This window comes from Cicer arietinum, chromosome 6, assembly GCF_000331145.2.
Source record: "Cicer arietinum cultivar CDC Frontier isolate Library 1 chromosome 6, Cicar.CDCFrontier_v2.0, whole genome shotgun sequence".
NCBI classification, from domain to species: domain Eukaryota; kingdom Viridiplantae; phylum Streptophyta; class Magnoliopsida; order Fabales; family Fabaceae; genus Cicer; species Cicer arietinum.
In genome coordinates, this window is record NC_021165.2 from 54,317,721 (window position 1) to 54,339,562 (window position 21,842).

At 32.0% G+C, this 21,842-nt stretch overlaps 1 protein-coding gene across 1 annotated transcript in view; it reads right to left on the minus strand.

Annotated features, from left to right (window-relative positions):
• The window catches only part of LOC101500093 (maturase K-like), a gene marked incomplete at its 5' end in the record, with an annotated part of 1,858 nt that extends 792 nt beyond the window's left edge, over window positions 1–1,066 (minus strand). Inside the window, one exon of the mRNA XM_027330789.2 lies at window positions 1–1,066. This exon is cut by the window's left edge and continues 792 nt beyond it. Coding sequence (XP_027186590.1) covers window positions 1–1,066 — 1,066 coding nt within the window.
• Between the last annotated feature and the right edge of the window lie 20,776 nt (window positions 1,067–21,842).

Consider the following 21,842-nt stretch of genomic DNA (forward strand, 5'->3'; position numbering starts at 1 on the left):
AATCTCTTGGAAAAATAAAAGAAAGAATCTCTTCTTCCTCTGTAAAGAATTCTTCCAATAATTCTTCTGAACCTGATCTTTTCAAAAAAGCGCGTACAGTACTTTTGTGTTTACAAGCCAAAGTTTTAATACAAGAAAGCCGAAGTATATATTTTATTTGATACAAACTTTTTTTTTTTGAGGATCCATTGTAATAATGAGAAAGATTTCTGCATATTCGCAAAAATCGGTCAATAATATCCAAATCGGATGAATCGGCCCAGACCGGCTTACTAATGGGATGCCCTAATACATTACAAAATTTCCCTTTAGCCAATGATCTAATTAGAGGAATAATTGGAACTATTATATCTAGTTTTTTTCTAACAATTTCGATTAGAAATGTATTTTGCAGCATGTGACTCCGTACCACTGAACGATTTAGCCGCACATTTGAAAAATAGCCTAAAAGCTGAAATGAATGTTGGGATAATTGGTTTATCTTAATCGTTCCTGGTTGAGACCAAACATCAAAAAAACATTGCCATAAATGGAGAAAATAATGTTTCCATTTATTCATCAAAATAGGCGCATTCCTTGAAGCCAGAATGGATTTTCCTTGATATCTAACATAATGAATGAGAGGATCCTTGAAGAATTTTAAAGTATATGGAAAATCCTTAGCAAAAACTTCTACAAGATGTTCTCTTTTTGCATAAAAAAAAATTCGCTCAAAAAAAACGCTAAAAGATTTTAATCGTAAATGAGAGGATTTATTACGTAGAAAAAGGAAGATAGATTCATATTCCCATACATAAAAATTATAGAGGAACAAGAATAATCTTGGATTACTTTTTGAAAAAGTATAAATCGATTTTTTGGTAGTAATAAAACTATTCCAATTACAAAAATTATAAACAAACAACCGTAATAAATGAAAAAAAGGGGCATCTTTCACCCAGTATCGAAGGATTTGAACTAAGATTTCCAGATGGATAGGATAGGGTATTCTTATATCTGACACATAATTTAAATATGTAAATTTATCCTCCAAAAAGGGAAAAACGGAATGAATTGATCGCAAATTTTTTTACGTAATTTGTTAATTGTTCTTGTATCCATTTACACTGCAGTCTGCAGTTATTTGTTCAGTCTACCATAAATTTTTGTAAATAAAATCATGCAATGAATGACACTATAATCATTACCTGTATCTTATGGATATGATGGTCTTTCATACTAATATGAAGTATGAAATTTTGGGAATATATTGATGACTTTTAATCTTGTTACTGGTATCAGAATTTCTGCAGGTCTTGCAAGGGTGCAAAAGTTGTCAAAGGAACAAAGACAGTCAAGTTGGATATTTTTCGTGGTAATTATAATTTCAAAGATTTTGGAATGTATTGTTGTAGCTCGTTATGTAGGCCATGGTCATATGGCATACAAGGAGGAAAATGCTTCATGAATGAGAAATTTTCACATTGATTTTCTTCAAACTAGAAATAGCCTCTACCGAGTGAACTTAACACTGATGACACAGAAATAGCCTGCCAAATGTCCTACTGAATTTGAAGGGAACCTAGATATTAAATAATTTTAGCCTATGAATGTTAAATAGCTTGGATAAATATTGACTTCATGTCTTTCTTTTGTCATTTGACTTAATTCACTCGAGCTGAAGAATACGCACACAGCACACACATCCAAACCTTAAAATGCATAAACATCCATGTCTGCATGTATTTGTACTATTCTTAACGCCCAGTTAACTTAAACGATTTTTCTTTAAAACAAAATATTAAGTAACCGAGACATTAAGAGATTCCCCATTCTTAACGCCCAGTTAACTTAAACGATTTTTCTTTAAAACAAAATATTAAGTAACCGAGACATTAAGAGATTCCCCATTCTTAACGCCCAGTTAACTTAAACGATTTTCAAAAACAAATATTAAGTAACCGAGACATTAAGAGATTCCCCATTCTTAACGCCCAGTTAACTTAAACGATTTTCAAAAACAAATATTAAGTAACCGAGACATTAAGAGATTCCCCATTCTTAACGCCCAGTTAACTTAAACGATTTTCAAAAACAAATATTAAGTAACCGAGACATTAAGAGATTCCCCATTCTTAACGCCCAGTTAACTTAAACGATTTTCAAAAACAAATATTAAGTAACCGAGACATTAAGAGATTCCCCATTCTTAACGCCCAGTTAACTTAAACGATTTTCAAAAACAAATATTAAGTAACCGAGACATTAAGAGATTCCCCATTCTTAACGCCCAGTTAACTTAAACGATTTTCAAAAACAAATATTAAGTAACCGAGACATTAAGAGATTCCCTATTCTTAACGCCCAGTTAACTTAAACGATTTTTCTTTAAAACAAAATATTAAGTAACCGAGACATTAAGAGATTCCCCATTCTTAACGCCCAGTTAACTTAAACGATTTTTCACAAACAAACACACATTAAGTAAACAAGACATTAAGAGATTCCCCATTCTTAATACTCATTTAACTTAATGGTTTTCAAATTCTACACAAAACAAACTCAAACAAATTCTCACATTCAATTCATAATTCACACCAAAACACATCAATCAACAAACATCAAGTATGAACATGCCAAATACGATGAACACAAATCAACATAATAAATTTCATTTATTCAAAATCTTACATACATGAGGTAAAATCATTTTTCCCAAAACAATACTCCAATCCTAACACAATTCGTTTCCACACAACTACAGATAAGGCCCTAGATGCAAACTAAAAGTTTGGAAGGAGCCCTTACCTTCGCGTTAGCTCTAACGTGCGATTACGGCACCGTGAGTAAATCCGGTAAATTTTCCGCTCGCAACGCCGCTTCCAAAATTGGTCCACTAGCACCGTAGCACGGAGGTGAGCAACCTTCCCTTCTATCACTTCTTGAAACGACGTTTAGATCTAGGTGAAACGGGGAGGTTTGTGTTTGAATCTCAAATACCGTTTTTCTTCGTTTTCAAATCAAAGAGGAAGAGTGGAGTTGTGAAATCCTTGTTCTAACTCTCACCCAACCTTGGGTTACTAGTTTTGAAGAAAAGAAAGCGACGAAAATGAAAACAGGAGAAGGAGGAAAAATGGGTCACGGTTGATCAGAGGAAGAAGATGGAAAATTCGAATTTTCTTTCCTTCCTTTTTCCTTTCTTTGTTTTTCCTTCCTTTCTATTTCCTTCTTTCCTTTATATAATCTTTTCTTTTCCTTTTCTTTCCTTCATATAACTTAACAAATATCTCAAAATATCTAGATATTTGTTAAATTACCATTTCACCCGTAACGCATTAAATTCTCCGTAAAGGATTTACCGCACTTAATTTAAATTTATTTATCGACGAGTAATTCTAAACGGTGTCAAAATAACTTTTTGATCCTATAAACTCCATAATATTATTAACTTTGGCTAAAAAGCCTCCGAGCCAAAATCCAAAACATATAAAATACATAAAGTGTACTTTAAAATTATGGGTCTTACAATGAGGATCTTACATATTGCACGACGATGCAATAATTTGTGTTTGCAAAATTTGTACCACATCACATGAAAATGCCTCGCGTTGCACAGTTATGGCAAACAAATAGCACATATTTTCCATTTACAATAATTTTTGTTTGCAAAAGTCTTGGGCAACTGTGTCTTTATATGATGAGATGCATTGGTTTTGTGAAAATTTAATATTTTTTTCCTTTAATGTTATATAAACACAACCTAAATCCCAAACACAAACAAATCATCAACTTCATAATTAGGATCATCAATAATACGTAAATTTAAAAATAAGGTCACATTACATGTTATGAGATGAAACTCGATGCGATGCTCCTCTAATATGTCTAAATACAAAGCATATGCAGGAACAAAGAAAACATAGGGGAAAACATACATGTATAATTACCAAATGAGTATGGTTATGTAAAACCTGAAATATAACTCCACACACACATCATTACATATCAATCATCCTCAAATGTAATTTCCCTAGAGCGCAAACTATCTCAATCAAATCAGTATCCACAAGGACAATTATGGGATTGACCTCAATATGAGTCTAATTCCGCAAAGCGAAATTATTTGAATCTCTCTAAATCTCAAACCTCGGGTTTTATAAATCAGCCCATTATCATATCATAGTGAAATCAATTCAAATCTTTATATTTATTTATTCACAATTACTTCATCACATTCTAAATCATTCTACTTGTTAAAAATCAAGTTGGTTTGAAGAACTATGACCCTTACTTGTTTTAATGATAACAAAATTATTTTGTGGTAATAAGTTAAAGCATTAATGTTCAGATTAAGTGTGCAATTCTAATACCAAATTTATTTGAAATGACTTTACACTGCATCCTCTCATGATTGGAATAAGTTAAAGGAACACCAAGACTACAACAAGCATATGACCTCCCTACCTTTGAGAAACCAAGTGATTGTTTTCCTCTAATAATTTATCAAGGATCATATTGTTTGATTGTGTATAAAAGTCAATGCTCTGATTGAAAGTTACATTGTGAAAAAATAATATTATGAAAAGTCAATAATGTTATGGAATATCAATTCATTAACTCGAACAAGTACATCCTCCACAAGTCCAGCAGGACGAACATTGCTCTTGTTTGCCAATTGAATGGTAACATTTGTACTCGGTAACGGTCCAAGAGCAAGAGAGTTAAAAATAGATGTAGGCATAACATTAATGGAAGCTCCTAAATCTAACATAGCATTTTCAAATTGACTATTGCATATGGTACATGGAATGGAAAAAGTTATTGGATATTTGCATTTATGAGGCATGGGCTGAATGAGGGCTGAAATATTTCACCCCATGTTTACTTTTTTATTACCTTTTCTTGTGTGTGCATAAATCCTTTAGAAATTTTGCATATCTTGAAATCTATTTAATTGCTTCAATAAGGGGAATCTTTACTTCCACCTTCCTAAATGTATTCAGGATCTCTTTGTCCTTATCTGCCTCGTCCTTTTTCTTAGTCTTCACTGCCCTTTGAGGAAAAGGAAGTTGTATATTTTGCTCAACATCAACAGTTTCAGGTATCAAAGTGTCCTCAAAACCTTGTTATTTTTCACTGCAGTTTCATGTACCTTTGGTATTTCAACAGCTTTCCCAAACCTTAATGTAATTGCACTCACATTGGGAGCATTTGGATTTACTACTGAGTGTGCAGGCAATTGGTTTGACCCTTGAGTCTGCAATTGATTAATTGAAGTGGCTAGTTGACAAATCTTTTGTTCCTAATTTTGAATGGTGGAATACGTTCTTTGTTGAAATTGGAGATTCTAAACAGCCATCTGCTTAACGAGGTCCTCTAATGAAGGTGCATTGTTTTGCTGATGAGGAATATTTTGCTGCTGCTTCTTAGGTTGTTGTTGTGTAGATGAATTCCCCCATCTCAGGTTTGGATGGTTTCTCCAACAAGGATTGTACATGTTAGAAGACAAATCATAGTTGGCTTTAGGATTGTATATATTTGCTGCATATGCTTGAGGATCATCAACAATTGAATCTTCTTGCAATGTAGGACATGAATCTGTAGGATGCTCTAGAGAAGTGGACATACCATAAACCAATGCTTGTTTTATACCCATTGCCAATTTTTTTACAAAAGATTAAGCTCATCAAGTCTGCCTTCCAAATTCTTGTGGGAAGAAGCTTGAATTTCATTCACACCTCTTGTCAATACTGTTGAATTGCTTCTAGTTGTAAACTGGTGTGAATTAATGGACATGTTCTCAAGCAAAGCCTTTGTCGCTACTGAGGTCTTATCGACAAGTGCTCCCCCACTAGCAGCATCCAAAATGCTTCTATCCATAGGTAGCAAGCCTTCATAAAAATACTGGATGAGCAATTGTTCAGAAATCTGGTGATGAGGACAGCTAGAAACTAATTTCTTGAATCTCTCCCAATACACATGTAATGATTCCCTGTCAATTTGTTTGATGCCACATATTTCTTTTCTGATTGAAGCAACTCTTGAGGTAGGGAATAGTTATTCTAGAAATAATATCTTGAGATCATTCCAACTTGCAACAGAACCTGGTTGAAGGTAGTATAACGAGACATTGGCAGCATCTTGGAGTGAAAATGGGAAGGCTCTCAGCTTAATGTGGTATTCTGTGATTCCTTGAAACTTCATGGTAGAACACACAACATAGAATTCCTTCAAGTGTTTGTAGGGATCCTCACCTACAAGACCATTAAACTTTGGAAGCAAGTTATTAAACCAGATTTAAGTTCAAACTAGAATATAACCCCCGCGTTGCACGGAATATATAGACTTTAACATATTAGTAGTATTGTGAATAAGATTTTAAAATTTCTAAAATAATATAATATATATACACTTTAACATATTAGCAATATTGTGAATAAGATTTTAAGATTTTAAGATTTTAAAATTTTAAAAATAATATAATTTATTCATTTTGTTTGGAGAGTATTTTTTCAAGTGAGTTTATTTGAGTAATTATTATATATGAGTTGACAAACACACATTTGAGAATATGTAAAATATTTTGTAGAACGTAATTGCAACTAATTCATATATTTAGTATTAAAAATCCCTAGTGATTATCATCCTACAAACAAAATTTATAAATTATATTTAGTGTTAAAAATATTAAAATGTTTTAATAAATATTAATATATGTAATTATCTACCGCAAAATCAAATTAGTCATGCTCTTTTATTGTGTTGTCAAATTTAAATTTTTTTTCAAAACATTTAAAAAAATATATAAAAATGATTTCGACATTTGGTATTCATTTCATTCTAATTTTGTCAAAGAAATGACAAATCTAAATTCCAATATTTTGAGTATGAAACTTCTATACAACATGACTTGAGAATTTTCACAAACAACTCATATGTACGGTTGAGTAGAAGTAAAACAGATGTAGAAACTTCAAATTGGTAGTATTTTAAAAAAAATTAACAGCATAAAACATCTCCGTAAAAAAATAACAAATAATTTTTTAATTTAAATATTAAATATTATTTTTTTATCTATAAATGGTAAATAGTTTTCTCCCGAACACACAATAATAACATTCATATAAAGCTGAATATGAACAGTCTTCTTTGTCTTTTGAGTAGTCAATATATTTTCATGTCGTAGATGAGATCAATTAAAACAAATCAGAATGGTTGATTACTCCATTTTAGTTTTGTATGTAGAAAATTATATATTGATTGTACTTTAATTTGTAACTCGTGACACATTAATAATTATACATAATATTATATACTAAATAATAATAATAACAATAATAATAATAATAATATAATAAGAATTTTCCAACTATATCTATTTCTTTGAAAATAATTGGGTTGCAAGCCACTAATTGTAGAGATTGTTTGAAGAAGTAGAATAATATACATCAAAACAATTTTCTCTCGAAGACACAATAATAACACTCATATAAAGTCAAATATATATTATTGTTGGGTACTTCTGTTCTATAAATTAGATTGGTAAAATTGAATATATATTATTGATATAAAGCTACATATATATTATTGTTGGGTATTTCTCTTTTATAAATTATATTGATAAAATTGAATATACATTATTGATATAACTACTATATCAATAATCATTTGACAATTGAGACATAAAACTTCATATTTATTTTTTAAAATAATGTGGAATTAATGCGAAAGAGGTTGGACAAACGTTATGAAATAATAATGTGACATTATGAAATAATAATATGAAATTAATTTAGAAAATTTTGAGTAGACGTTATGAAATAATATTTAAATAGGAGATAGTATAAGATAGTTGATGGTTTATATAATTTGTGAAAAAACTAGAAATTGAATAGAGGAAACTCTCTATGAAGATGTACACGTCAGCTTTTTGGCTGAGGTGGGAAATGTGACACCCTAAACCCCAAATAATTTTTTTTTTATTAAGATAAAGAGTATCACATAATCATAAGCATGTCACATAAATCCAAAATTTCCATCAAACATAATGACATCGAAATCATAATATCAAACAACAAAATCTTTTTTGAAGTAGACATACTTATGTTATAAATTCGATGCAAATATAGTCCCAACCCGATGTCACTATCAGAGCGGGAATTCCCAAAACAAAAATGCTCAACATAACATCAATACAATGTATATAAATAGAGTCTCCAAGACGTGACGGCTTCCGCCTCTCCGATGGTATTAGTCATCACCTGCAACTTACGACTCGTCTGCGTCCGTCGAAAACGCCAAACACAAACAACGAGGGGTGAGTATCGAAATTATGTAACAGTATAAAATACACGAGGATAACACGCAAACAATCAAATTATCACAATCTCAAAAAGAGTCAATCGTATAATATCAATGATTTATCAAATTCATTCATAATAAGATAATCACCATGATGAAATGCTATGCATGTCCTATACTTTATACTTCATCATTTGGTACCATTCTACTCTGAAGTACTTGGTTAGGAGGCCTGATACCATGCCACTACAAGAGTGGACGGACAATTCATGAATGGCCAAGTCCTCATAGATCCCCTCAACTCAACCCGAGACACATATACGCGACAGTCGGGGTACTCTTGTGTTGCACGGTAGTTCCCGGCCTTAGGGAATAACCCACTAATCCACTTAGGAATTCCCCACTAGGTGTACCCCCAAGGTCTATCAGTCTTACCTTACAGTTCGACTGTAGCCCTCCACGATTAGGCTCATTCAGTTGTACTTCCCCAAATCACTAGGTTTGTCAGACCCTCCCTATATGATGACAAAATAATCCTAACTCCAAAATCTACAACACATATCTCAGAATTACTTGATCATCACAAATCAATAAGTTTTAATTTGACTTCACAATATTCATCATTATATATCTTTATCAGTCAATCACAATAAAATCACAATATTTGGTTTACACTACTCACAATGCATCATTCAGTCTTATCAATCACAAATAACAGATCAAACAGGTGGCATATCCAAGTGATATCACAATTTCATTCAAGTAGCAAGAACACTCCAATACATATCATTCACACGGTAACAATCAACATAATATTCATAAAATCAGACGGCATACAATCTTGATATAAATAAATTCACGGCAATTCTATAGGTTAATAAATTATATTTTAATCCTTACTATTACCATTCACATTTTATTAATTAATTATTATTACTCAATAGGGCTCTACTGTACGTAGTAAGCCCCGAATGAACATCTGGGAATTTCGACATTCTTGTTCATCTCACGTTATTTTATACTCATAATATCGAACCTCATCCCACCCCTTACCTTGGCTGAAGATTTTTCCCAACGAAACCGATCTGCTTATTTAACGTGTCGCGTCTTCGCCAACCACCGTCTCTAACAGTCCACGAGCGAGAATAAATCAACGCAACAACCAATTACAAATTAGTTACTTGCTCTAACAGGTAATTAATTAATTTATTAATAATACTTTGATAATTTATCTGCTATTGTAATAAAATTCAAAAATATATTTAATACCGTTAAACAGACATATTACTATAATCAAATTTTATTTAACTAAGTATGATATAAGAACTACATATTGTTATACATACTTAAACTTTCGGTGCCTCTTTTAAGGTTTTTATATAATCTAGAAAGGAAGTCCATACTTAAACTTAAATATTGTTACACCTATTTAAGCATGACAGAAGTCCAATTTTATTACTATAATCTGATTCAGGTTTGTTTTATTTAAACTTGGTATGATCAGGAAGCTTGATATTTTTTCCATGTTTAAGTATTATTTTGATACTAGGCCGTATTGCTTTTGAGAACATGGTACATATCAAAAGATATATATATCAAATTCACAATCTTAAAATAATTATCAAATTCACTTTTAAAATAATTATCAAATTCACTCCTAAAATAATTATCAAATTCACTATCTTAAAATAATTATCAAATTTCACAATCCTAAAATAATTATCAAATTCACTATCCTAAAATAATTATCAAATTCACTCCTAAAATAATTATCAAATTCACTATCTTAAAATAATTATCAAATTCACTCCTAAAATAATTATCAAATTCACTATCTTAAAATAATTATCAAATTCACAATCCTAAAATAATTATCAAATTCACTATCCTAAAATAATTATCAAATTCACTCATAAAATAATTATATTTTTCCACCAGAATTCAAAAAAAATAGCCTATAATACTAATCATGATAATCAAGTTGAATTATAGGTCATTGATTGTTGTTCTTGTGTGTCAATTTCCACAATATGACTCATCCTAATTATCCCTCAAAATTCATATGTATGACTCATCCTACTTATCCCTCAAAATTCAAATGTATGGCTCATCCTAATTATCTCTCAAATTTCATATGTATTTGTTGAAATCAAATAGATGAAGTTTACCCACGTACCTGATTGCAAATAGGAGCGGCTGGTAGAGCTACCCTCCTGTGTTTCTTCTAATATTCTATTAGCACGATCAGAAGCGCATTATTCACCATTTGGATTTGGAGGCGTGTATATATATATATATATAGGGACAGCTATGTTTAACATTATTCATATTATTATTATTATTATTATTATTATTATTATTATTATTATTATTATTATTATTTCACCCTTTTAACGCTGATGTTAAAAGATTAGTGTACTCATACACAAGTTTATTTCTTATTTTTTTATTTTTTTATTTATCCAAAATCCATTTAAATAATTATATTTAATATTAATAATTCAAATAAATTATTAGGGTAAAAGAAAAAAACACTTAGAAAATTATCACACTATAACAAATATAATATAATAAATTTTATTATAATATTATTATATATTTATTAAAAATTTGGGGTGTTACAGGAAATATTTGCCTACGTGGAAGAAATATCGTGAGGTGGCATCGGAGTCTGTTTTAAATATATATAATAGATGGTACAGTAACTTTAAGATATGTGATACACAATGCATTATAATTGACATCAGGTGCAACATGTTGTCTTAAGGTTCTATTATTCACATCAGCCATATTTTGCAGCAAGTTGTCACTTTCACTATCTGACTCTGACTCGTTAACACTAGCAGCTCTATTAAGTCTACGACGTAAATAAAATGTCCTATCTATTTCTGGTTCAAGAGAATGCATATTTACAAAACTAGCCCTAGTCATGCATCATCATAACAATGCAATTCAAATCACAATTCTAAAAATTCCAACAATGTCCCTATTGCTAAAATTGAAGTGAAAAATCGAAATCCCTATCAAATAAAATCCAAAAAATATAAAAATACCACCAAATATTTCTAAAAGTTAAATAAAGGCAACACAAATTTTTTTAGAATTTTTGGAGAAAATGAAAAATTTTAAAAATTGAAAAAAAGGGTCTAAATGAAGGAATTTGATATTTTGAGCGTTGTGTCCCATTATAAGTTTCTTATATGGGAGTCCTATTCCATGATTTTTTTTTTCTGGTGAAATTTTGGGGCAATCCGAGACAGTCGCCTACAAACTGAGTTATCTTTACTAGCAACGTGCCTATGAGATCGCAAACAAGCCTATCCGACCTGTAGAGCAACAAAACACGAAGAAAAATTGTTAGGATGATTAGTAATACTCTAAAACTGGTTAATATTGGTTAATATAGTTAATAGAGAGTCCCCGGCAACGGCGCCAATTTGATCTGTTGTCGCATACGGGTCAAATACAATTGATAAAATGTAAATAGAGATAATAACTCGAATCGTTTCGCAAGAACTTCTGATATAATAATAATAACCGAATTGAAAGTTGAAATGTAAAAGGGGTTTTTTAGATTTTTGATTTAACATATGAGAAAAATGATTAATCAACTTATTCGAGTTTCAATTCTATCAATGAGTTTAATGTCTAATTCATGATTCTATTCTTATTTAACTATAGAATTGATCAAACAAGCGTAATCAATCCTATGTAAATTCGGGTTCTTTGATTGGATTAAGCATCACAATCATCAAAATATTACAATTAACGATCAAGCGTCGTATAATTATAATTCAATTAAATTAGAAATCGAAACCAAATTATGTCAAATAAATTTGATCGATCCTATTGAAATACACTTTAAGCAATCAGAATGTCAATATAATCAAATAAACAAGAATATAATCATGAATTCAAAATTGACAGTGTAACATGAATCTCAAGGTGTTGATGAAACTCTGAACTTGTGGATTAATCTTATCAAACTAGTCTTCCATGAAATTAAAATAAAAATTGTTTATTTCTTGTAGCAATCTGAATCCAAAAATTTTTATCCGTTGAAAAGAAACAAAATTGCCAATATATAGTACTCGATATTGGGCTTTAGGGTTTAAAAACAAGTGACCCGCTAGTTAAAATTATTACAAAAGTCCAATTTATGAATTCTATAATTTAGGCATAGTAGAGTTCGTCATTGGGCTTTTATTCCAACACAAAAGTTATAGCTCTGATTTTTAACTTTCTAACGCCTACTCATATGCGCCAATCTGATATCTAGAGCTCAAGTTATGACCTACAGAGCGAGCAAAGGTCAAAATGCAAATAATAAAATTATAATTCAAATTCGACCTGAAGTTTAGAACAAACTAAAAATATTATTCTAAGCTATAAAGAGCTTTTAAAATACCAAACTAAAAAGCTAGAAACATGTGCCCAAATGCTATGATCAATATGCCAACATCATATCTTTGTTTTGAGTTGATATGTCTCTAGTTTTCTAATAGAAAGTTGGACTTCAAAATTTATCATGTCATGTTAAATGTAATGTTCTTTTAAAAATGAGTAATATGTTTAAATAATTTTGTTTTTAAAAAAGCTTATATAATATTTGGTTATGTATATAAACATAGAAATTAATATTTTAATGTATTATATACTCATTAAATATTTTATATTAAATATATTATACATCAATTTAACTTTATATAATTGCTAATATTAAGCATAATAATAAATATTTATTATATAAATAGAATAACGTGTAAAATATTTAAACATTATTTTAAATTTTATCTTTAATATATTAACATAATAGAATATAAGTCTATTTTAAAATAGTCTTCTAAAATGTTGCTTTATTTTTACTAATAGAATATTATGTCTATTTATAGTTATTATTGATACAAAAATTATGGAAATAAATAAATTATCTCTCTTTTTATTTTTTTTATTTTACTGAAAATGAACACTTTGAAAGTCATATGATTGACTTATTTGCTTAGTTTATAGTATGATTTTGGAATGAATATTGACATAAGCTCCAATAAATTAACTCCCTTGAGATAGTTTCAAAGTTTCATAGTATCAATATATCTTCTCTATCTCTTAAAGTTACTTTATCATGCAAAGAGACATGGCTAGAGTTTTGGTATTAATCCTACTTCAAGTGAGTTTGATAATCTTAAACACAAACACCATCATCACCATGACCATCATCATCACCAACTTTCCCCATCCCCAGCCCCAACCCATGGCCATGTCCATGCTCCTTCTTTAGCCCCTACTCGTCCACCCTTTCCCTTTGATACTACAATTATCTCATTGTCCACTAGTAATGAGGAGGGTTTGGATCATAAGCACAACAAACACCACAAACGCCACAAACATCGTCACCAACACTCTTCATCCCCAGCCCCATCCTCAGCCCCAACCCATGGCCATGTCCATGCTCCTTCTTTAATCCCTACTCGTCCACCCTTTCCTTTTGATACTACAATTATCTCATTGTCCACTAGTTATGAGGAGAGTTTGGATCATAAGCACAACAAACACCACAAACGCCACAAATATCGTCACCATCACTCTTCATCCCCAGCCCCATCCCTTGCTTAGGTTTACACTTTCCCTATCACTATGCATTCCTTGCATATATATGTAATAAAGGATTGTTGCCATAGTTAAAATTACTAAAATTATTTTTATGGATGTAACAATATACATACAAAATTTAAATAAAAGTATGTTTATCGATATAACAATATTTCTGCCTCTAATTCTTCTAGTATGTTTGGTATTTTAAATCAATTAAAGTTTTAGTTTATATTATCAAAGTAGTTCATAAAATTGATCACTTTTATTTGCTTTAATAAATTACTTAGTACCAAGGGGAATCTCCTATAAAAAGGTTGTGTTGTTATGATTGGATATATGAAATTACAGTTATCATTTTCTTTAAAGCTCTCTTCTCAAAATTCAAACAAGATAGAGAATTAGAGCAAGTTTGGATTTGGTTCTTAAAGAGTTACTAAGGTAAATCTAGCCGACAACGTATCGTAATCTAGGCTTGGGTGTTTAGTGAGTATAATGGATATTTTGAATCTTTATGAAGTTGCCCATTTTCCATTTTATAGAGCGATCAAGGTAATGACTATTGTGTTTCCTCTTTTTCAAAAACACGGTTTCCAAGCTCAGATAACTTGATATCATCTTTAAGTGGGGAATAAAGTTATTCTTATAATACCTTGTTTCGTATGAATGCAATAAGATGAATGAGATTGTCTCATTTCACAGCTATCTAGGGCAAGCCAATGTTGATTCCCTATTAAGAGTAATAAATGAATTAATTATGTCAATAGAGTCGTTAGTAAAAACTATCTTTATAAAAAGTTATAGGTTGTTGTTGTCTTCATTTTGAGATATTATGATATGTAAAATATGTCAAACTAAATTGCTATTATAGATTGTAGTGATTGAAATGACTGTACTTTGTTTTTTTTAAGCGACATGATAAATTGTGTGATGACTTGTGTTGATTACTATGAATACGATTTTGTTGATGTGATAAGAATTGTTATATACATACAAAATGAACTATACTTTGATCTTATATATTACACGACTTTGATGCACTATATGAATTATGAAAATATGTTATACTTAACCCATTCTGATGATGGTCTCCTTTGTATAAGGAACTCCTTAGAACGCTATGGGAGAAAGGAAATTGTGAGGGTGTTGTATCTTGTGTTGCATACATCGTTATGTTCGTAAGATTTTTTAGAAAATCATTCTTGTTGAGTTAGTTGGAATCGGGAGTCTAGAAAGACCCCAAGGGACTTGACTTGATGAACAAGCCACCACTAGCGATTGTAATTCTATAAATGTCACTAAGAGGAATGGAATTAGTTATGAATAGTGCTAAAATTCTCCAAGAAAAATTTAGAGGAAATCTTGCATCACTTCAAGGCATTGCATGGCGATGTGTTAGAACTTGTAGGAAAATTTGCTAATCGAATTTGACATCATCAACAACTATAAATAAGTGTGTCTTCCCATCATTAATCGACCAAACTCCGACTAGAGATACCTCTCACTCATTCTCACAATATTCAACCCCATTTTAGTTGTTTTGATTTTCACATTTAGAGATCATTTGGAAGAGTGTTATCCAAAAATAATTCTATTTCACTTATGATTTACATTTCATGTTGAGGATGGAAACATCCAAACTCTGATCAATTGTTGCTCTTGTGCTCATGTCCAAAATAAAGGTTTAATCAACTCATCTAAAATATTGATGAGTGTATGGCCAATGGTAAGAACATTTTAATTTACTCTCAAATTACTTTCAAGATCTTAGTTTGTTTGTATGTTTTTGGTTGAGGCTAAAAAGTGGCGTCAAGATATGTTGATTGTATTGGTTTTCTTAGTGCAGATACTCTTGGTCAATAACAAGTGGGTGAATATATTGTCAATTGTTGTTATAGGGCTATTCAGTTGTTATTGATCTTTGGTTTATTACCTTAATATGGGTGCAATTTTCCAAATTAATAATATTTTGAAATTAAGGCCAAATTAAACCGATATTTGTAATCTAAGACCTATCAAATAAATAAAATGGTGGTTAACAAACTAAATATGAGGATTAATTAGTATACCAAAACTATTCAACAGTACTTGGTGACGAGACGGTATTATCTCACAATGCAAGTGGATGAACGATATTTGTAATCTAAGACCTATCAAATAAATAAAATGGTGGTTAACAAACTAAATATTAGGATTAATTAGTATATCATAATTAATTTTATCACAAATCCAAAGACAAACAAAAGTATGAAAAATGACATAATAAAATGGTGGTTAACAAACTAAATATGAGGATTAATTAGTATACCAAAACTATTCAACAGTACTTGGTGACGAGACGGTATTATCTCACAATGCAAGTGGATGAAAAATCACATTTGCGACCACATCCTAATATATAGACACACCCGACTCATCACGAGACTCATCTAAGTGGTCAAAATGATTAAACGAGGGTTTCACCGCAATGGTTAGAGTAAGGTTATAATTTTATTAAAGTTTCCATGACTTCACTAGAGATGTTTAATTACCAATAAATTATTTTCATTTGATGACTCGTAGGAGTACCATTGAATTGAATGAAAGTTAAGTTGTGATTAACCATTCATCACATAGGATGATTATTAATTAATTGAGGTTTTTTGTTAAACTATTTGATAGTAACTACTTGTGTAAAGCTAATAAAGCATATCATCAACAAACACAGTAACTATGTTCCATGATGAAAAAGCTAACCACGGTTAAGAAGAAAGTTGTGTTGATTAAATCTCTATGAAGCTCTAGTCTAAATACATTTGTTTTCATTACTATGTGAAAATTATCCGTTTTAATTTTATGAAAATATTTATGTTTCAAGAAACATCACAAAAAAAATTTTGAAACGCAAAATTCGTATCCTTTAAAATACATTTGTGTTATGGAAATTTGGTGGGATAGTAATAAAATTTGATTTTTTTTAAATGAAAAGGGTAAAATAGATATTTTAAGTAAAATGTAGAGGTATGGGGGTAAAATTTTCTCAATTTGGTAAGGAGAGGTTTTGTGCTTTTAACAACAATGACGCAACAACTTGGATTGCCCGTTTCTCCATAATTTAAGCAAAATTTGAATAAACTTGTAAAACACAAAATTATAATGATTTATCTTAGATTTTAATGCACGCGAGGATTATTAACCTTTGCACATGAGTATTATTAGCCTTGTGATACACAATTATAATGATATGTCTTAGATTTTAATGCATGCACGTGAGGAATATTAATTTTAAGTTTGTGAAACACAAAATTATAATGATTTGTCTTAGATTTTAATGCACATGAGGATTATTAAACTTGTGAAACACAAAATTAGAAGATTTGAATGGCGTGAGGATTATTAACCTTGTGAAACAGAAAATTATAACGCACGTGAGGAATACCTAAATTCGATACAGTATATCTAGATATGCTATGCGGAAGAGAGAAAAGTCAAAGTGAGAAATCCTAAAAATTAATAATATTTGGAAATTAAGGCCAAATTAAACCCATATTTGTAATCTAAGACCTATCAAATAAATAAAATGGTGGTTAACAAACTAAATATAAGGATTAATTAGTATATCATAACTAATTTTATCACAAATCCAAAAACAAACAAAAGTATGAATAATGACATGGCAATGGAATGCTCACTAGATACATTACCTCAATGTCATGTGATACCAAAACTATTCAATAGTATTTGGTGACGAGACGATAATATCTCACAATGCAAGTGGATGAACAATCACATTTGCGACCACATCCTAATATATAGACACACCCAACTCATCATGAGACTCATCTAAGTGGTCGAAATGATTAAACGAGGGTTTCACATTTGCTCTCGACATTGAGGAATTATGCCAAGTCACCTAAAAAATCTTCCTAGAATACCCACAAAATTTGATCTCCCCCGCATGCTCAATCATGACCTCCATTATCAGGCTCATTTAGTTTTATTTCCCAAAATTAAATTAAAGATTCTCACATTGCTAAGTAATGTATAAAACGCAACATACAATGGCCTCACAATTATCTTTCTCTTGTCTCAATTTTAAGTGTTGGAACCAAGTTGGTTTTATACTTAGAGTTTTGCTGTTAACAAAAGTATTTTTTGTGAACAATATGTTTGACTTCATAGAGTATGAAAGAATATTCATGTTTTTTAAGACAATTTAAATAAAATTTGATTCGAATAAATCAGGAAATGCTTTTGGATAAATAATTGAGTCATTATAATTTACGCAGCGGAAAAGTTTCTTCAATTATAAATCCAAAACATTTTTACATAAACATCAAATGGTACATGGAACCCATTCAAAGATGATATCAAACTGATAATATTTGTATAAGTACAGTTTTCCAAAACTAAAATACTCCAACCCAAAAAGAAGGACCCCTAGTCCCTATACATCATCCTAATCTGATCATCCTACCAAAAAGCTATACACCCTGAGTAATCTCCACGCGCCCCGTGAGATCCTCCTAACACAACAGCAGTCAAGCGTTCCCATCTCCATCCCTGTCCGTAGGGTACGAACCAGTAGGGCCGTCCTGACTCTCATCTGAGGGCAAAGCCCAGATTTCCACAATAGTGTAAAGGGTCACCAACCAGAAAATAACAGATAACACATAGCAATTAAGTTTTTGAATGCTCAAAACAACTTTTCAACTAAGCATGCACCTTAACAGGATTTTCAATATGCGAAAAGTTCATACAATACATTGCCAATGAAAATGAAGGTAAAATGCAGTTCTCGATCTCCTAATTAACACATAATAAAACAAGACATGGATAGATTCATGAGCAATTAATCATACAACTAAAAATGAGGATTTTCACTGAGCCAATCGATTGGGCAATCGATTGGGGTGAAGATTTTTAATGAAAACAGAATCCTGGGCTGAATTCAATCGATTGGTAAATCGATTGATTGGTTCCTGAGCCCCTGGTTTCGAGCCAATCGATTTCCTAATCGATTTGGTGAGGGATTCTTAATGAAAACAGAATCCTGGGCTGAATTCAATCGATTGGTAAATCGATTGATTGGTTCCTGAGCCCCTGACTTAAGGCCTAATCGATTGGGCAATCGATTTCTTAACTGATTCCTTTGAAAATTGATTTCGAAATCGATTGGCTAATCGATTTCGTGAATTGGCCAAGTCCCTGTTTACCCATCCAATCGATTGGGAAATCGATTTCCCTGATCAGTTTTCCAAAAATTCATGAATTAACCTAAGTCATTCCTAATCAAGTTCACCACTTAACACTTAGCAATTTCTACGCGATTACTACGACACACAAAGGTTCGATAACCATCATACTCACACACAATACACAACACATAGCACTTAACACCTTCATCTCAGTTATCACGATAAATCAAAATTCGAATCACTCAATCATAAACTCAAATCAAACATGACTCGCGTGCCAGGCACCCTAATGCAATGCGTATATGCCAAAATGCATGGACTCGGAATTCCAAACCAAAACCCTCCTCGAAGGGCCGTAAATCATAATTGTACCGCCTATCGCAGGCCAAAGTACCAATTACCGAGGTGCCACCTATCACGGGTCAGCACGATTTACTAAAATGCGTAAATCATAAACGTACCACCTATCACGGGTCAGTACAGTTTACCGAGGTGTCACCTATCACGGGTCAACACGATTTACTAAAAGAAAAAGCGGGAATCGTAAATGTACCACCTATCACGGGTCAGTACAGTTACCATGGTGTCACCTATCACGGGTCAACACGATTTACTAAAAGAAAAAGCGGGAATCGTAAATGTACCACCTATCACGGGTCAGTACAGTTACCATGGTGTCACCTATCACGGGTCAACACGATTTACTAAAAGAAAAAGCGGGAATCGTAAACGTACCGCCTATCACAGACCAGTACTGTTTACCTAGGTGCCACCTATCACGGGTCAGCACAATCCACCAAAAATGTAAATCGTAAATGTACCACCTATCACGGGTCAGTACAGTTACCATGGTGTCACCTATCACGGGTCAACACGATTTACTAAAAGAAAAAGCGGGAATCGTAAACGTACCGCCTATCACAGACCAGTACTGTTTACCTAGGTGCCACCTATCACGGGTCAGCACAATCCACCAAAAATGTAAATCGTAAATGTACCACCTATCACGGGTCAGTACAGTTTACCGAAGTGTCACCTATCACGGGTCAACACGATTTACTAAAATATAAATCGCAAACGTACAACCTATCACGGGTCCGTACAATTTACCAAGGTGCCACCTATCACGGGTCAGCACAATTCACCAAAAACGTAAATCGTAAATGTACCACCTATCACGGGTCAGTACAGTTTACCGAGGTGTCACCTATCACGGGTCAACACGATTTACCAAAAAGTAAATCGTAAACGTACCACCTATCACGGGTCAGTACAGTTTACCAAGGTGTCACCTATCACGGGTCAACACGAATTACTAAATAGTAAATCGTAAACGTACAACCTATCACGGGTCAGTACAGTTTACCGAGGTGTCACCTATCACGGGTCAACACGATTTACCAAAAAGTAAATCGTAAACGTACCACCTATCACGGGTCAGTACAGTTTACCAAGGTGTCACCTATCACGGGTCGACACAATTTACCAAATGAAATGCATGAGCATACACAGACTCCATTCACAACAATCGTTAAGCAAATGCAGATATTAAAAGATTCCCCATTTTTAATACCCATTTAACTTAAACGACTTTCAAACAACATTAATTAAATAAGTCATTAAGAGATTCCCCGTTCTTAATACCGATTTAACTTAATGATTTTCAAAACAAAACGTTAAGCAAACAGTCATATTAAGAGATTCCCCATTCTTAATATACTTTTGACTTAAACGATTTTCTCGCAAAACATTCAGTAAACGAGTCATTAAGAGATTCCCCATTCTTAATACTCATTTACCGAAACGATTTTCAAAAACGATAGTTAAGTAACCGAGACATTAAGAGATTCCCCATTCTCAACGCCCAGTTAACTTAAACATTTTCCTCAAATACACATTAAGTAAACCGAGGTATTAAAAGATTCCCCATTTTTAATACTCGTTTAACTCTAATGGTTTTCAAATTCCACAGAAACAAATTCAAACATACTTTCACATTCAAACCATAATTCACAACAACCACACCAATTAACAAACATCAAGTACGAACACACCGAATATACCGAACACAAATCACGCAACATAACACCCAGATACATCAAATTTCATTTACCACGAAACATTCATCACTATAAACAAAACCTAACTCTAAGGTTTTTACCCATAACGCACTAGTTTCGTTTTTCCCCAAATCGATACATTTAACCCTAACAAATTCCTTCCCACACAACTACAGATAAGTCCCTAATGCAAGCTAGAAGTTTGGAAGGAGCCCTTACCTCAACGTTAGCTTTAACGCGCGTTTCCGGTACCGCGAGTAATTCCGGTAAAATCTCCGCTCGCAACGCCGCTTCCAAATTAGTTCACTAGCACCGTAGCGTGGTGGTGAGCAACTTTCCCTTCTATCTCTTCGAGAAATGAGGTTTGGATCTAGAAGAAACAGAGGGGTTTGTGTTTGGATCTCAAAACCGTTTTTCTTCGTTTTCGAATCAAAGAGGAAGAGTGGAGTTGCGAAAACCTTGATCTAACTCACACCCAACCTTGGGTCACTAGCTTTGAAGAAAAGGAAGCAACGAAAACGAAAAATGGAGAAAGGATGGATTTTTGGTTAAAGCTCACGTGAGTGCAGAGGAAGAAGATGGAAAATTCAATTTTCCCTCCTTTCTATTTCTTTCCTTTGCTTTTCCTTTCTTCCTTTTTCCTTCCTTCCTTTATATACTATTTTCTTTTCCTTTTCCTTCCTTCTAGTTTTCCTTTCTTTTTCCCTCCAAACAAACATATATAAATATAATAAAT